At 37.9% G+C, this 17,223-nt stretch overlaps 1 protein-coding gene across 1 annotated transcript in view; it reads left to right on the plus strand.

The window, feature by feature from the left end:
• polrmt (polymerase (RNA) mitochondrial (DNA directed)) overlaps positions 1 to 17,223 on the plus strand; it is a gene marked incomplete at its 5' end in the record, with an annotated part of 51,055 nt that overhangs the window by 14,221 nt on the left and 19,611 nt on the right. Inside the window, 10 exons of the mRNA XM_079245755.1 lie at positions 2,040 to 2,189; positions 4,525 to 4,692; positions 5,202 to 5,372; positions 6,785 to 7,024; positions 8,873 to 9,658; positions 9,818 to 9,940; positions 10,562 to 10,684; positions 11,946 to 12,125; positions 13,080 to 13,166; positions 16,089 to 16,202. Of these exons, the coding sequence (XP_079101881.1) occupies positions 2,040 to 2,189; positions 4,525 to 4,692; positions 5,202 to 5,372; positions 6,785 to 7,024; positions 8,873 to 9,658; positions 9,818 to 9,940; positions 10,562 to 10,684; positions 11,946 to 12,125; positions 13,080 to 13,166; positions 16,089 to 16,202 (2,142 nt within the window). The remainder of the gene's footprint in view (positions 1 to 2,039; positions 2,190 to 4,524; positions 4,693 to 5,201; positions 5,373 to 6,784; positions 7,025 to 8,872; positions 9,659 to 9,817; positions 9,941 to 10,561; positions 10,685 to 11,945; positions 12,126 to 13,079; positions 13,167 to 16,088; positions 16,203 to 17,223) is intronic.

Here is a 17,223-nt window from a genome sequence, read left to right on the forward strand (position 1 = left end):
ACGGAAGATTTGATTGTCACCTCTTTAAAGCCAGACAGGCACTGGCCTATTTATAGTCAGTCAACTCTGCTTTCTAATGGGTCCTCTCTGTTTGTGTGGCCTGTCTTCCTCTCACCTCTCCTCCTTTTCCCACTTCCTTCTTCCTTGTGATTCTCACATGATTCATTAACAGCTTTTTGTACAGTAGTAGTATTTTTAGCTTCAGTCCATGTGCTGTTTTTTCTTTATTCTTCATCTGAGTGACATATTTTTGGTCCTTTCTGCCTTGTTGTTGGTCTCGTGTCTGAGATTGCTGCAAATCAGTTAACAATGTATTTTTATCACAAGGTTATATGTGAGACTTTGCCTTCTTGTGATAGGTGAAACAGGTCAAATGTGACTGTTTCAATATTTCTCACTCTGTTTGCATTGATAAAGGCAGTTGGATTAGTATCTGATTATGACTTTGAATTTTTGGCAGGTGTCCATGGTTTAAAGGTTGTCCAAATAACTGCCTCAGCAGATAACAGAGTAGCGGACTGGATGGTCTCTGCAGAGTTGTTGATTCAGTGTTTGCAGCAAACTAATTAGGACATTGTTTGTTGATATGAAATAGAATTTTGATGAAGCTGCAGATTGTGCAAAATGCCGTTTGATCTAGTTTCAACATGTCGTCAGAGAATGTTTAATGGTCTGATATTTTCTTTTTTATCAGGAAATTGGCTTCTACTTTTTTTCGCATTGCATACTTTGCAGTGTGAAGAAACTAAATATCTCTCACTTCCTAGTTCAAACGTTTTTTTAAAACTCAATTAAAATCTAACAGTTTGTTGAATTGAAGGACAATGGATGCCAACCGTATGTCCTATAGAAAATATCTTTGCAATTTGAAAAGTATTGCCCCATAACCAAGAATACTCTACTTAAATGTGATGCAGAGCACTTTGCCACCTTCTCTGTACCAGGAATGGCTGGTTTGTTCTTTTCAAAACCTCCATGGCAACAGTCCATTGCAGGAACCTCAAACTCCAGTCCTTGAGGACCCCTGTATTTTAGTGCTGCTCTGCTCCAATGTGTCTGATCCAAATTAAATGGATCCAACAGCTTGTTGTGAATTACCACAATGACTGATAAATTTGGGTCAGAGGTATTTAAGCAGAAAAAACATCTAAAACCTTCAGGACAGTAGCCCTTAAGGAGCAGAGGAGAGTTGAGTTGCACCAAATAGTAGGGCTGTGATGTTGGCTTCAGTCCCAATTTGATTCGATTCTGATTTTTTTGGGTGCCGATTCGATTTAAATTGCAGTTCTCACAATTCCCCAATATTACTGATTATTGTCTATTAAAAACCAAATAAAATGTACAAAACTGTTTTTGCTAATCATTTTTCTAGATTTCAATAAGGAAAAAACAGCACAGCTGCCAGACCATCATTCTGCTGCTATAATGCCCAAGAAGACAAGTAAAAAGATCAATAAAAACAATAAAAGTGACAAAAAAATTGTAAAAGATTATTTTTATTCATTTAACAAAAAAAATTTGATTTTAAAATTGTGAAGCAAAAAATCCAGATATTCAATTTTTCAATTCGATTTTCCCACCCTTACCAAATAGACTTCATAGATACATGACTAGTTTTGCACAGGCTATTAGTTATAGCCACCCACACACTGACTCACACAGAAAAAACGGTCATTTTTTATAACAGTAAAAAAAAGTTAAAGGCTAATACTGCACAAAATGTAAGCTCTCAAAACAGTACTGGAACCCTGATAATATGATGGGAGGTTGAACAACTCCATCTAATCTTAACTCAAATAGGAATAATGCTCAACTTCCATTCCATATACATATTAGTACTTACCTACCTAAACATCTCTTTAGACTAGTTGCAAAAATTGTGGATTGTGATTAATAGATTTAAATATGAACTGTTTGCAGTTGGACAAGTACCAAAGCTGATAACACTAAAACACATAATTTCTCTCATTGTCTCACTGGCAGAAGATAGCTATTCTTAATTCTTATCATGGCATCTTGTCTTTTTTTATTTGCTTTAGAGGGAACACCACACTTACCCGAAACTTGACTTTACGCAAGAAGAGCTCCAGGAGCGTTTCAAGCATCAGCTTTGTGTGGAGCAGGCCTGCACTGTCACCATCGACTCCGTGGAAGCAGTCAAACCAGTTACTGAAAACATGTCCAAAATGGTAAATAAACATACCCTCTACTTCTTTTCTTTCTAGGATCATCTTCATCATCTACGTAAATTCTTAAACTCAAACAAATGCTCCCCAAAAGCTACCAGAGCTTTTAACTTTAATAATAATGTTTTTTAAAGGAAAATGCATTTTTCCAAAAACTCAACTGTGCTACAAAGACTACACTGATTTATTTGTAATGGAAGAACATACAATTTTTTTTCTGCAACTTTGTACTTTTTAACACCAAAGGACACAACTTCCACTTATATGCTTTGAGTATTGTAAGTTTTTTTTTTTTTCCTCTTTTCTCTAAAATAGGATTTGAAATAATATGCATTCAAGCTTGACTTGTTGCATGAAATACCCTATTCTAGTGCTGTGCCATCTTTCCAACTTTGGCATTTACATTTCAGCCTGGCTTGTCTGCCTTTGCAGATGGACTATGTGGGAAGTGAGCAGTCTGAGAGTCCCTGGTGGTCAGGCAGCATTTACCGACAGCCAGGGCTGAATAATAATGTATTGTAATGGAGGCCTCTTGGGAGAGTGCAGAGTCACCTCTCCATCCGCAATCCAGACTCAGTCTGTGCTTCAATTTATTTTAACTATGGATGAGAGAATATCAAGCTATATACATAAAGTTACTTTTTTGACTTTAGCAACATCCAACACAGGTTGGATGGCTGGTAGTGGCAAATGGGAAAATAAATGATAAACTAACACATTGAAAGTTGCTTAAAACTGTTGTCAAACAGAATATAATTTTAGATTTAGATATTTATAAGTGTAATATATAGATAATTGTAAATGTTATAGAAATTAAGGCTAAAGACCCAAAATTAGTCATTTTATATCATTAACAGTTGCAGTAGCTTAAGTTAGCAAGTGAGTACCTCAGCTAAATTAAGCTTATCTTCAACTGCCAATGTACAAACACTATAACTAAGAAGCAACAAGCTTTTTACCTGTTTGCTGCTCTGAAACTATAGATTTATAAACCTGGTAGAGAACTTTACCAATTAAATACAAATTAAGGCAAATAGACCTTTAAAAGAAAAAAATTATTGTAAAAAGGAATCATTCCTGTTGAAGTTAGCAAGTATTTTGTTAAGCTAAGCTTTTGTTTAGCTTAAATTAGACTGGTGGTCTAATTTAACTACAGATTCAGCTACATCTGCAAAACTGCATAGATACGTTTAATATTTCAATGTAAATTAATGCAGATGTACCCCAAAAAACATTATCGTAAAAAGGAATAACTGTTGCCGAAGCTAACAGATCATTAACTAAGCTAAACTTAGCTTAGCTTTGCATTAACATTGGCTGCAGGGAAAACTATTTTCTTGGCTGAGACTACTTTCTGAGAAGCATGACTTGCCTATACTGTAAATATGATATTTTCCACAAATAAACTGATTAAATATAACATATAAATTAAGGTTGTCAGCTAATTTGCTATAGGCTGACTGTTACTCAGTATAGTTAGCCACTTTCAGAAGCAATGATAGCTTCTTTTCAGAATATCTGCAGTGAGATGAATTAGTGTACTGTCCTTATACAGCTCTTCCTTTGCTGTCATATAATACAGCATGATGTCCAGTTGGGCTGCTATCATTCAGATATTTTTCTTTTCTGTTGTCATATAGGGAGTTAAGTCTGAAATGATAAATCTTAAAAGCAACAGTCAAAACCATCATAATTTACAGTCACTATCAAAGCATTTTAAGAATACTGCTGTGCTCTGATAAATTCCTCACTTCATAATTGTAGTTTAGTCTGTTGTTAAATCATGACATGATGATGAAATGTTATCCACATAATCTGAAGACATTGTATTTATGATTTAAATCCTGTTTACTTGTACGATGATCAATTAGAGGGAAGTTAGAAGGGAAATGTTCCTGGAGCATGAGAGTGGCTTTATTCTTGTGGGCCAGTATTTGGAAATGTTTCCTTTTTAAAAAAGTCCCAGAGTGTATCTGAAAAATGGGGGAATCTAGATATGAAGACACTAAATTGGCAGCACTTCAGCTTGCTTCTCTAGTCCAAGCTTCCGCTGAGATGAGTATCAGTTTTCTCATCGAGCATTCCACAAGATGACTAAATTAATTATTGTATTTCCCAAACTGCTATCATACTTTAATCTGCAGCCACTAAAATGTGAATAATGAATAACTGTTAATTATTCATGAATTTAATATATTCCAAACTCCTATCTATTGGATCAGATGTTCTGAGAGGCCTTTGTGCTGTTAGTTGCAGGATTGTTTATTTTGTTTCAGTCTTTTTATTTTTCCCACTGTCATTCATGAGTTGGATGACTCCAAGCTGTGCTGTCTTTCAGAGGGAGCTGCTGGCAGAGCAGCGGATACAGTGGCAGAAGATCCTCCTCCAGGCCCTGAGGGAGAGCAAAATGATCCTGGCCAACACCAATACCAAGGACTACAGGCTTAACCTTTATCCCTATCTCTGCCTGCTGGAGGATAGGGAGTATGTTGACATTATGATACAGGTAACACCAGTCACCAAAATCAACCTATCACACAGTAAAATGCCAGATTATGATTTAACAGAGACTGAATTGAATACATTTAACAAATGGCAGCTTTATTTTACTGCCATATCTTACAGAAATTGTGTAGTGGTGTCACTGTTATATTTTCCCCGCTGTTTTCTGTTTTGTGTAATTTGACACAGCCAGTCCTGGAAACCACAAAACACAAATCAGGCTGCTGACAGTGACAACGGCTGGCAAAGCATCAGGTTTTGACAGCAAAGCAGAACATGCTTTGATCAGATACCTTGGCTTTCATCATAGACAAAATGCACAGGCTATGATGCTAATTCTGAAAAGGGTTTTCTCATTATGATGCCCCCGATGACAAAAGCTCTGGTTTTTTTTATTAGACTGAGCCAGACCTTACAAAATCCTCAAACTAACAGGAATTGTTTTGTTTGTTTTTCAATTGTCAGTCGTGTTTTTGTGTCTCACCCTTTGAGCTGTCCTGTACTCTTGTCCAGAGTGTTTCCAACATGCCTCCAAGCGGAGAGTCACTGAAGATTTTAGCTGGACACCTGGGGAACAGGGTCTACACCAAGTACTCTGTGCAACAGAAACATCAGAATCAGACAGTGGAAAAGCTGGAAAGCATTTATAATGCTTACACAGCTCTGCTGGCCAAAAACACGGAGGTAAAATAAAAATTGTGTTATCTGACTGATAAAAGTGATTTTTGAACGTGTTTATTACCAGGTGAAGCTGAACAAAAAGAGACATACAGGTGTAGCACTTCATTTGAATGTGAAACTAAAGTCAGAGTTTTAAGTCAGTGGGATGACCATCAGTGCTGTGTTCACTAAAACAGGGATAAATCCACCTGGATCACCTTTTTTTTTTTTTTTTTAATGGAATTACATTATGACACAAACATATGTCAGAAGAAGAGTCTTTAATGCTCATCAGCCTTGGAAATGTCACAAAATCATCCATAATGATTCCAATAATCCACAATGAGACAGATTGTAAACACTGAATAACCACCCCATCCAGTCTAACAGATCCACTTCTACCCTCCAGTCAACCCTCCCTCAGTATTCATTGATTTTCTTTTACTACTTCTTCACCCACTTTGTTATTCGTTTATGCACTGTGAATATCTTTTTTTATTATTATACTCTGCAGTGTAGGCTATTGTATATTTCCGAAAAGCTTAGTTAACACGTCAAATCTGCTGATTAGCTGATTTTTGTTGTTCCTGTTACAGTGACAATAAAGATCTGTAACCTAAAGAGGTCATCCAACACAAATTGCCCAAAGAACATGATATGTAGTAGTCAACTAGATTTTAAACGTTCGTTCGTCCGTTCGTTCGTCCGTACGGCCGTCCGTCCGTCCGTCCATCCGTTCGTTCGTCCGTTAGTTCGTCCGTTCGTTCGTTCGTCTGTTCGTTCACACGTTCGTTCGTACGTTCAACGCTGAATAATATATTTATATCAGCTTTTAGGGTTTTATTAGAAATTAGACTAAACATGTTAGGTCCTGTTTATGCAGCAACTCCTCTAAACATTGTTAAGAAGAGGATTGACAGAATTGATCTAATTATGTTATTATGTGTGATTTTTTTTTTTGCAGCTAAAAAGTCAAAACAGTTGTGTTTTTTTTTTGTTTTTTTTAAAATCAGCTTTGTTTCTCGTCTCCTGCCTAATGATATCCCGTTCAGTCCTTTTTGACAGTGTTTTATTAATGGCATTATACAGTCTGTGTCTCTGGCTCAGTGTTTTGATGGCTGCAGTACACTGAGGGAAATGCTAATTTGGTGGAAATGATAATGAGCAAGAGCTTGTTAAACTTCAGGAGTTAGTTAGATGAAAAGTTTGGTAAGGTTGTTTTATGTGAGGTATTTATGCAGCCTTTGTAGTTGAAAGGATGATTTTGTTATGGCAGCTTGTCTAAATACTCAGCTACTTGTCTTAAGTTCTGACTTCACATTAATGTGTTCATGTGTTACTTTTGAAACTTAACATATAAAGCAAGACTTGCTGCCAGGTAAAGTCCATTGTCCGTGTATAGAATAATATGTTGATGCTTTCGTGTTGTGCTGCAGGTGAACAACATCCTCCCCAGGGAGCAGTGGTACAAGCTGGAGATGGAGCAGAGTTCTGGTCCCACGCTACAAGGAGGCGAAACAAGCTGGCCATTCATAGTAACACTGGAGCTGGGCACATACTTGGTGGACATTATGGTGAAAAACCTCAAAATTAATAGCGACATCCTGAACCCTGCAAATGACAGGAAGGTCATCCCCATTCTCTACCACATGTACACCTTCCGCAGCAACCGCCAGGTACGGCTGATAAGAAAATTTTTGCAGGTTCTCACAAGGTGCTGCACATAGGGTGTTATGAAGGCACATGAGCGGGATTTTACCTACACTGAAGAGTCAAGACTGCTCATCCAGCTTCTTCGAGTCCCCGTCGGCCTTTCTGATAAAACCGTTCAAATCCCATTTTTACAGACTTCAAATACCTTTTATAGCATGCTAACAGGATTTCTGAGCATTAACTCCAACCCAAAAAGATCCTTTCAACTTAGATTTACGTGGAAAAATTGTTCAAGGACTCTTAACATTATAAAACACTAAATCTGCTCATTTTGAGGGTACTTAGCTGGTAAAATAACATCAATCATTCTGGATATAATCGTATCACCACTTACTGAGATTTATATATAATTAGTCAGAGTAGTTTGTGTAAATGATTGATCAAGATCAGTTTAATCAGTTGGAAAACTGACCTGCTTCTTAATTAGAAAAAGGCCGTACGAGACAGAAACAAAAAGAACTTTGTTGAGCACTTGACCTTCACTTTGGTCCCAAAGATTGCTCTAAAGCCTGTTACCTTGAACACTTGGGTAACCCTTCTATCCAGCGTGAAGCTCCACAGACTGATTTAGAAAAACCTTTTCCCACTGGTGTGAATTGGCAGCGGGAACAGCTGAGAAAGATGAATAGGTTTCAGGCTAATCCCCTTTTTTTTTTTTCACTGTCCCCTTAATTGGCTCACTGATTTGCTGCTGGGAGCCTGCAGGAGGATGAGGTGACCACTTTAGGAGAAAAAGACAAAACTGTGGATCATTTGAACTTGTGCAGTGACAGAGAGGCATCTGATAGCAGATTTAAATTCTTTTGTAATTATTTATCCTTCTTTCTTTCCTCTTTTTCTTCAATTCCTTCTGTCTGTGGCCGTTAGCCCATCAGGGGTGATCCTAATGATTTTACAGCACAGCATGAACGTCTGACTCACTGGAGCAGTGCTGAGGTGTTTCTGTCAGGTTACTGTCAACAAATTATAGCCTTTATATACAGTCCTACATGCTTTGGCTGTTTTTAGTTCAAACTAAACCACAGTAAGTTTGTAACATCAAATCTTTGGTGTCTGAGAAGTCATTGACTTTGATTCTCAGGCTTCTAAACAGGACTTTTAATTTTCAAATAAAATTAGGAATCACTTGGCAGGTTTTTTACATTGTGGCTTGTTTTTTTTTTTAATTCGACATCTGGAAACAAGTGTCTGAATATGATGCTGCTCTTATTTAAATATTTAAATAAGTGCTGTTTTCATTAACCTCATTCTGATTTAAAAAGCAAACTATTCCAGGTCTTTTTTTTTAGACATTAGCTGTATTTCCAACCCAGATCAGTTGCAAATCTTTACAAGAATTTTAAATGAAGCAAGAATCTGTGCACACACACACACACACACACACACACACACACACATATATATATATATATATATATATATATATATATATATATATATATATCTCCACATTCTTGTATTATGTTATAGTTGGTTTGTTTTGTTATATGGTAAATGGCACCAATTCTCCAGCCAACAGAAATCACACATTGTTGAATTAAGAGAGGAAATTTCGAACAGCTAATATTAAAGCTAAGTGCTTGAAGGAAAGTTCTGCTTGCAGCCCAGTTGCACATGTTAGTAAAGTGATTTCTGTACATCCTCATCTTGGTAAATGCTCGTTGTTGCATTTATGGGTTTTTTTTTTTGTTTGTTTCTATTCAGCTATTTTTATTTATAAATTGGAAATTTGATCAAGAGGTGAGAGAAGCGCAAATACTGCATTTAAATCTGCGTTTAATGAGCCCATCTGTTGGTTTGCTGCCCACCAGGTTGGCTTCATCAAGCCCCACCCCATTTTGACTCAGATGCAGCAGGAAGCCATGGAGACCAAGCTGACTTTCGACTCCTATGTGATGCCGATGCTGTGCCCTCCGGTACCCTGGACTGCAGTCAAGTTTGGCGCCTACCTGCTCACACCGGCCAAACTGATGCGTACAGTAGACGGGGCCAACCAGCATGAGCAGCTGTTGGAAAAATGTCAGGATCTTCACGCAGTGTTTGACTCACTCAACCAGTTAGGTAACTGTGCCTGGAAGGTTAATAAACCATTGCTGGATATTATTATCTCAATCTTCAATGATCGCGGCAGCGATAAGCTGGACATCCCTCCACCCATGTCAGAGGCCCCCAAAATACCCCATTTTAACCCTCAAGACCCCACTTACACAGCTAGTGAGAAGGCCCACATGAAACGACAGGTGCTTAATGCCAAAAAGAAGTGTGGCGAGATGCACAGCTTGCGTATGGATGCGCTCTATAAACTCTCCATCGCCAACCACATGCGGGATGAGATCTTCTGGTTCCCTCACAACATGGACTTCCGAGGGCGCACTTATCCATGTCCCCCGTACTTTAATCACCTGGGAAGTGATGTCACACGAGCAATGCTTGTGTTCGCAGAGGGAAAACCTCTCGGTCCCAAGGGACTGGACTGGCTAAAGATCCACTTAGTCAATCTGACGGGGTTAAAAAAGAGGAGCTCCCTACAGGGTCGACTAGAGTATGCCAACAGCATTATGGAAGACATATTGGATTCTGCAGACAACCCTCTAAATGTGAGTCTCTCTTTAGTTGGTCTGGTTTTTTTTTTTATCTTGCTGCTTTTTCATTTTATTTTTTCAACACTGGCTTCACTTGTTAAATTATACATATTGATAATTAATCTTATTCTTTTTGTGTAAGGGGGATAATGTGCTTGTGTTTGTCTTTCTAAGGGTAAAAAGTGGTGGATGAATGCAGACGAGCCGTGGCAAACGCTGGCCTGCTGCATAGAGATAGCCAACGCTGTCAGGTCACCTGATCCATCAAAGTTCATATCTCATTTTCCTGTTCACCAGGTATTGTGACAAAATAAAAGAATAATTTATATATGTAATGATTTTCATGGCAACCACCTCTCAGTTTCCGACCAGTACAGATGAAAATTACAAGGTTTGTATTTAGTGCTCTGAAAATCAGACAAAAATCTCACCGCATACTCTGCCACAGTAGCTCAGCTTCATTCCCATCTAATAGTAAATGTGCTTTTTGGTCATGTTTTATTGTGCAGCTTAAGAGGGAGAAAAAGACTTGAGCTGAAACCTTCCCAGTAATCTGGGTCCATCTTTTTGTCACCTTTTATGAACTGGAATAAAAAGCCTTTATCTTCTGACATCTTGACATGTCATGCTCCAAGATCTGACATCTGACATATCCTGCCTTTTCCTGCACAAATTGAAGCAGCAGCAGAATCGTTGAGATTAGTGTCATTGCTGGACAATTACTGTATTTGCACAATCATCTGCTTTCTGTGTGCAGCCTCTCTTTTGCAAGATATTCTGTTGTTTGTACATAATTTGCTTTCTGTGTCAAATGATATTAATAATCTCATGGAAAGTTCATGCCTATCACGTCTATACAGTGTTTCTCCGCAGCACTGCTTTAACCTTTTTATCTCCCTTTCTCCTCCTCTCCCTCAGGACGGCTCCTGCAATGGTCTCCAGCACTATGCCGCTTTAGGCAGAGATGTTATTGGTGCCACATCCGTCAACCTCACGCCCTGTGACGTGCCCCAGGATGTTTACAGCGTGGTGGCTCAGCAGGTGAAAAACACTTGACTTCCATATGTGATTCTGCATCATTTTGTTCCCCGTTCTTTAAAGTGTAAAGAAAAAAAAGGGAAAAAAAAGTTTGCACAATGGTTGCCAAGCACAATGCAGCTGCTCAGCTGTTAATATTCAGATGACTCACCGAGTCTCATGGTGAGTGACGGGCTGAGCTTCGAGAATATATTTGAAGTTTCACAGTTAAGGACTTGCATTTAAAAGTGCTCAGCCCACCGTGCTCTGCATAAGAGTTTAGAAAGAAAAGGCGGCTTGTATTTTAAGACAGAAAGGGTATGTGAGTGTATGAGGTATTAAAGGCTCGAGTTATGAGAAACAGTTAAGTTGTGATGTTCTGACATTTCAGTACAGGAGGACTCGGGAGTGAGCCGAGGACAGCGGTCTGCTCTTTTCCATCCAAGGGCAGTGACTGTAACTGCAGAGTGTATGGTGTCACTGTCAGTTTGCTGCAGGACTCTATCTCACTCTGGTTTGTTTACTCCTGGGCATTACAGTTATTATTAGATGATACCGTAGATGGTATCAGGTTGGGATATTATAGGCTACCTGGGCAAATAAATCTTGTTTGCTTGCAAGGGTAAGATGCACATTAAGTAAATGTGGCCGTAGCAGTGTTATTTGAGACCTACAAGCAGAGCTGAAGCTTAGAGCTGATGAATCAATCACGTTCTCTGGCTCAAACTAGCTACTAGCTGCCTTTTTCTTTTAAATATGAATTCCATCTGATAATTTAAGAGTGGACAATGAAATGCCACAATGGTCACTTTTATAAGATTAGATGCCTTTAAAGGTGGAGTGTGTAAGATTTTCAATATTTTCTAAATAAATTAACTAATAAAATAACTACAATCATAATAATTTTTTGAACATGTAGGTTCCAGTCTGTCCATATTTGATGCATTATTAAATTACAAGTTTAATTAATGACAAATGACAAAATGCACTTTTTTTTTTACTGGTAGGCAAACATTTAAGAAGGGTCTTTGTCATTAATTAAACTTGTAATTTAATAACACATCAAACAAGGACAGACTGAAACCTACATGTTTAAAAAAAAACTATCTAATTATGATTGTAGTCATTTTTTTAGTTAATTTATTTTGAAAATATTGAAAATCTTCCATAGTCCACCTTTAATGAATGCTAAAACAGATGACAGAATAACTGAATACTGGGATATGAATGAAATTGGTCACATGTTTTGCATTTCTTAAACTGCAAACCTTTCCGGGCATCTCAGGTGGAGGAGCTGCGAGCTCGGGATGCACAAAACGGCCTGAAGATCGCCCAGGTTCTGGAGGGCTTCATCAGCAGGAAGGTGGTCAAACAGACAGTGATGACTGTGGTGTACGGGGTCACGCGCTACGGGGGACGCCTCCAGATAGAGAAAAGACTGAAGGAGATTGATGAGTTCCCGAAGGTACGGCAGCAGAGGGGAAAGTGGCGGAGGTGGTGGTGAATGAGGGGGGTGGGGTTTCCCCTCACGCACAGCACTGTTTTATTTTTAGCTGGAAATCAGCTCTATGTGACAGATTGGACCTATAGCAGACGGTCTCCTATATGTGGAGCTCCGCTCACACCCTCTTCTCACGGTACATAATGCTTGCATTCAGCTCAGTTAACTGATAGAGACCACATACAGCCACATGTCATTTGATTGTACTGCTGGAGATGAATTATTTGATCTCTGGAGTCAGAATACAATGAGAGCGCTTAAGTGAGCTGAATAAAGTAAGAAGAGAATCTTTCAGTGTTTATTTATACCAGCATGAAATTAAATATTGCAAGTTTCATTTAGAGAGTTGAAGAGTGTAATCTAGAAATAGATATATATTTGATATCTTATGTATCTATTTATAGTTCAAAACCACTCCGCTTTGATTTCATTGGACAGAAGAGGGTCTTGATGCCTATTCTGTTTAAACCCACCATGACAGAGGAGTGGAAGTATTTGTTCTTCTTAGGACACTATTATTATCTTCCTGCTTTATGAATAATTCCTTACAATACTTGGAATTAATCTCATGGTCTCTATTGATGACAGAAGATTGTTGTAAATTACTTCTGCCTAATGTTCCTAACCATTTAAATAAGGAGTTAGATGGCAGTGTAATTTGGTGTGATTACAGGAGGGGTAGTACTGAAGGATGCGGCAGCATCCACTGTGTAGGAGATCATATTACTGTAATGGTATGAGGAAGAGGCCACTGTCTGTCCTGCAATCAGTTAGTTAGTTATCTGCATAATACTTATGATAGTGTAATAATGCTGGAAGAAAGCAATCTATTGCTTTGATTTAATCTCAGTTTAGACATGCAGAAGAACAAAATTGTGTAAATAAACGCTGATTCCTATGTAATGTTTTCATTTCCAGGAGCATGTATGGGATGCATCCCATTACCTCGTGCGTCTAGTGTTCAGTGGCTTAAAGGAGATGTTTACTGGGACCAGAGAGATTCAGGTCAGTTGCTGTACTGTACATCAAGTGCATGACATCATCAGAGTCAATACAATATTGCTGCTGTTAACACTGTTCATTACTAAATCCATGACACTGTTATTAACTCATTGGCTGCAGAAGATGTCTTTTATACTGTATCATTTCATAGTTTAGGTGCTGCCAATGCAAAGGCCTGGTCCCCTCTCAGCTTCTGTTTAGTTTTTGGCACAGTTAGGAGAAGTTGGTCAGCCGACTTGAGAGCCTGAGAGGGTGTCTGGTGACATAGGAGCTCAGAGGGATACAGGAGGGCAGCACCATTCAACCATCTAAAAGCAAATAAAAGCAACTTAAAATGGACCCTAAAGTACACAGACAACCTGTGAAGGAAAAACCAGGATGATATTTATGTGTGCAAGTTAAAAAAAAGCATACAGCTGCATTTGGTACGAGCTGCAATTGAGATAAAGATGACTGAGTCACCCCAAAATAAAGTGCATTGCAGTAATCCAGCTGAGTGGTTACAAGGGCACGGATTACTGTTCAAAAGCGCTGATGTGCTAGACAGTGCTTACTTGTGGTACAAGCTGCCTCAGATGAAAAAATGTGATGTAATTACTGACATTTCAAGCTTTAATTTCAAATCCATTTTAAAATCTCTGCTTTGTAAAATCATTTAAATTTTAAACAATTAAACTCCCCAATTCCTTCTTTTTTTCTGGAGTATGATGTTACCAGTACCTGTTTTTTTTTCTCCTTTACCCACAAGCACAATATATATAAAAATATAAATAATTAAAAAATAAAAATAATAAATAAAAATATATATAAAGCTGGTTCTTTGCTTGGAGTAACTCTGGAGCCGCTGGAGCTGATTGTCCAAAGAAGAACGCTGCACAAGCTGATGAAGATGATGGAGGATTCTTCACACCCTCTCCACAACACAGTGAAGAAACAACAAAGTGTGTTCAGTGAGAGGCTTCTTCAGGTCCGATGCAAGACTGAAAGATACAGAAGATCATTCCTGCCAGCAGCCATCAGCCTCCGGAACAAGACCTCCTCTAGTTAATTATTATTATCTACTACAATATTGAATTTCCCTTTGGGGATTAATAAAGTATTTTTCATTCATTTCATTTCATATTCATCACTGACGTGTAAAAGCTGTAAGGGGCAATACTTTCTTTTTCTTAGAAGTCTTTTATAGTACTTAACAGCTGATAAACATAGATATTTATTTTACATTCTTAGTAATAACACCTTTTATTTATTTTATTTTTTGATAAATGTGCTGTTTGTTAGATACCTTAACATAGATTTATGTGATGAAAGACCCGGGAATCGCTTATATTTTTGGTACTTCATAGTGCAAAGAAAAGTCCACTATGCTTCCACAGTTTATTTTATTTTATTTTATTTTGTTTTGTTTTGTTATGTTTATACAGTTTAAGTGTGCCAGTATAATAGATATTTGCACTGAAGGGGAAAAACTGGTAGCAGTCAGTCAACTACAATCCCATCACAATGTGGCTGATCCTGCAGACTGTGTGTCAGTATAGTTGCAGCTCTTAAATTAAAATCATGTTTTGATTCTCATCGGTAAATCTTTTCACCTAAAACAATAATAAGACATCTTTAATTCTCGTGCTTGAGATAATTGCATGATTAAAATCTGATATCATGACATGTCTAGTTTATCTAGAGTTTATTTTATAGATTTGCTAAAAAAAATGTTCTCTGTAATATACTCTAAATTTCTAGGTTCTTTCTTGGATCCTGCCTCATGAATAATCTGGAAATTACAGATAATTCATAATGCAGTTTCACAGCACTGACCTACTGCTGTAAATGGAAAGTGATTTTATTTTTATTAATGACTGGTGTGCTTCACTGCTACCTTGGCAACGGCCCACATTCATCACATATCTATTAATAGATTTTGGATGTGCACCTGGTAGCAGATTGTACATTATAGCCACAGGTGGAGTCTGGTGAGCTGATAGAACCACCACCCACTGCTCATCTACGTGTGTGTGTGTGTAGGTGTGTGTCCTATGGGGAATGTGCAGGGATGACCCAGTCTGAAAAGAAAAAAAATCCCTTTCACATATACCTGATGTCTGTGTGCATGTGTGTGTCTGCACCTGCTGCTTTTATATAGGTCACATCTTCTGGCTTTTCATTGGGAGGAGGTGAAGGATGAGTGGAGTAGAGAGAGCTGATCAATCCTTAATGCTGTCATCTCTGACCTCCCCTACGTTCTCTGAACATCTTCCTTGTCCATTGTCAACTTTGCTATTGTCTCAAACTTTGCATCCACTGTCTGTCCAGCCCTCCCTCTCCTTCCATGTCAGCCTCCATCAGTCTGTTGACTGATCTCGCCATCTCTCCAGCTACTGAGCTGTCTAATCTATGACTTTGCTTTACTGCTTGCTTCATTTAATTGTGCTCAGGGCTGTAGGGAAAGGGGCGGTGATGAATGAGGCAGATTTAAGTCCAACTGTTAACTCTGGTTTTGACAGCATATTTGTCATTCCGATGTAAGTGCACAAAGAGGTGCTTGTGGGGCATTAATAGTGCTTCTTTGCTTGGAAAACTGTGCCACATGCTTATGCAAACGGTCATGCTGCTCTTTTTAGAGCGAGCAACAATTTCTTCACCTGTTCCACAGCAAGTCTGCAACAGTTGGTGGGAGCTCCATGAGGCAGAACAGCCAAAAGTGAACCTAAATACTTGGATCATTTGTTGATGCGGTGATCTGTAATACTAAATATGCCATGGGATTGTCATGTTTTTACCTTAATTTATGGAGTAAGATGTGAAACTGCATTAACTGATTATATCCCATCCAAAAAGATATACATGGACACAAATGCACACGCAGAGGGAATGTGCAGATGTTCATCTCTTACTGACAGCGCTGTATTTTCTGACCATATGTTGCAGGATTGGTTAACGGAGAGCGCCAGGCTCATCTCCAAATCTGGTCACACTGTGGAGTGGGTGACACCTTTGGGTTTACCGATCATTCAGCCCTACCACCGTACACGCAGCCAAGTGGTAAGTTTCACTCATACAAAATGTCACTTTTTTTTGTCATTATTATGCTGCAGAACTTCCATATGATTTAACTGGGAGACAGCTCTTTAAAAAAAGCTGAGTTATTGATGTTTTCCTGTTTCTAGTTGGATCAGTACTATACCTTGTAGCAAAGCTTTGCTGTGAACATACTTCCATATGTTTGACAGACAGCTTGGCCAATTAGCCCGCCAACATTTAGCTGTGTTTTCTGAACTTCCTCATTTGACCTTTATGATGTTTTTCACTCTGTCTCAGCTTTCACAGCTTTCTCAATACATTTACATCTGACCTTTTCATACAACACTCTATACACTTCCAACATGCATGATACAAAAAACCTCATTCATTAATGTCTCTAAACATACTAATAATAGAAAACATCTTTTCTATTGTCCTGTTGCTTTTATACTACGATGTAATTTGTGAGACTTGACACAATTATCTTTTTATTGTTCAAATTTCTATGATGGAGAATAATGCTTTTGGTCATCACTATTACGATAATCATCATTCCACCGTGTCTTTTCTACACATTATATTTAGTTGAGCTTTTATTAAATTTCTAATTAATCTAATGATAAATGGCAGCACCAAGTTAGTCATGGACAATATGTACATACTACCATGAACACATATTACCCTAGTCAGTATGCCACTTCATTCTGAATTACAACTTAGGTATTTCAGATGTTCATTAGCTCAACTCAACTCAAGTGTATTTACAAAACACTTTAACACAACGCCAGCTGCAACAAAGTGCTGAACAGAGAAGTAACGCAATAAAAATGTGTAGATTGAGATTTGAATAGGAGTCAAAGGAATAAAAGATAAGTATGAGGAGACAAAGCAAAGATATATATATATATATATATATGTATATATGTATATATATATATATGTATATATGTATATATATGTATATATATATATATGTATATATGTATATATATATATATGTATATATATATATATATGTATATATGTATATATATATATATAT

This window comes from Telmatherina bonti, assembly GCF_933228915.1.
Source record: "Telmatherina bonti genome assembly, chromosome: 8".
Lineage (NCBI taxonomy): Eukaryota > Metazoa > Chordata > Actinopteri > Atheriniformes > Telmatherinidae > Telmatherina > Telmatherina bonti.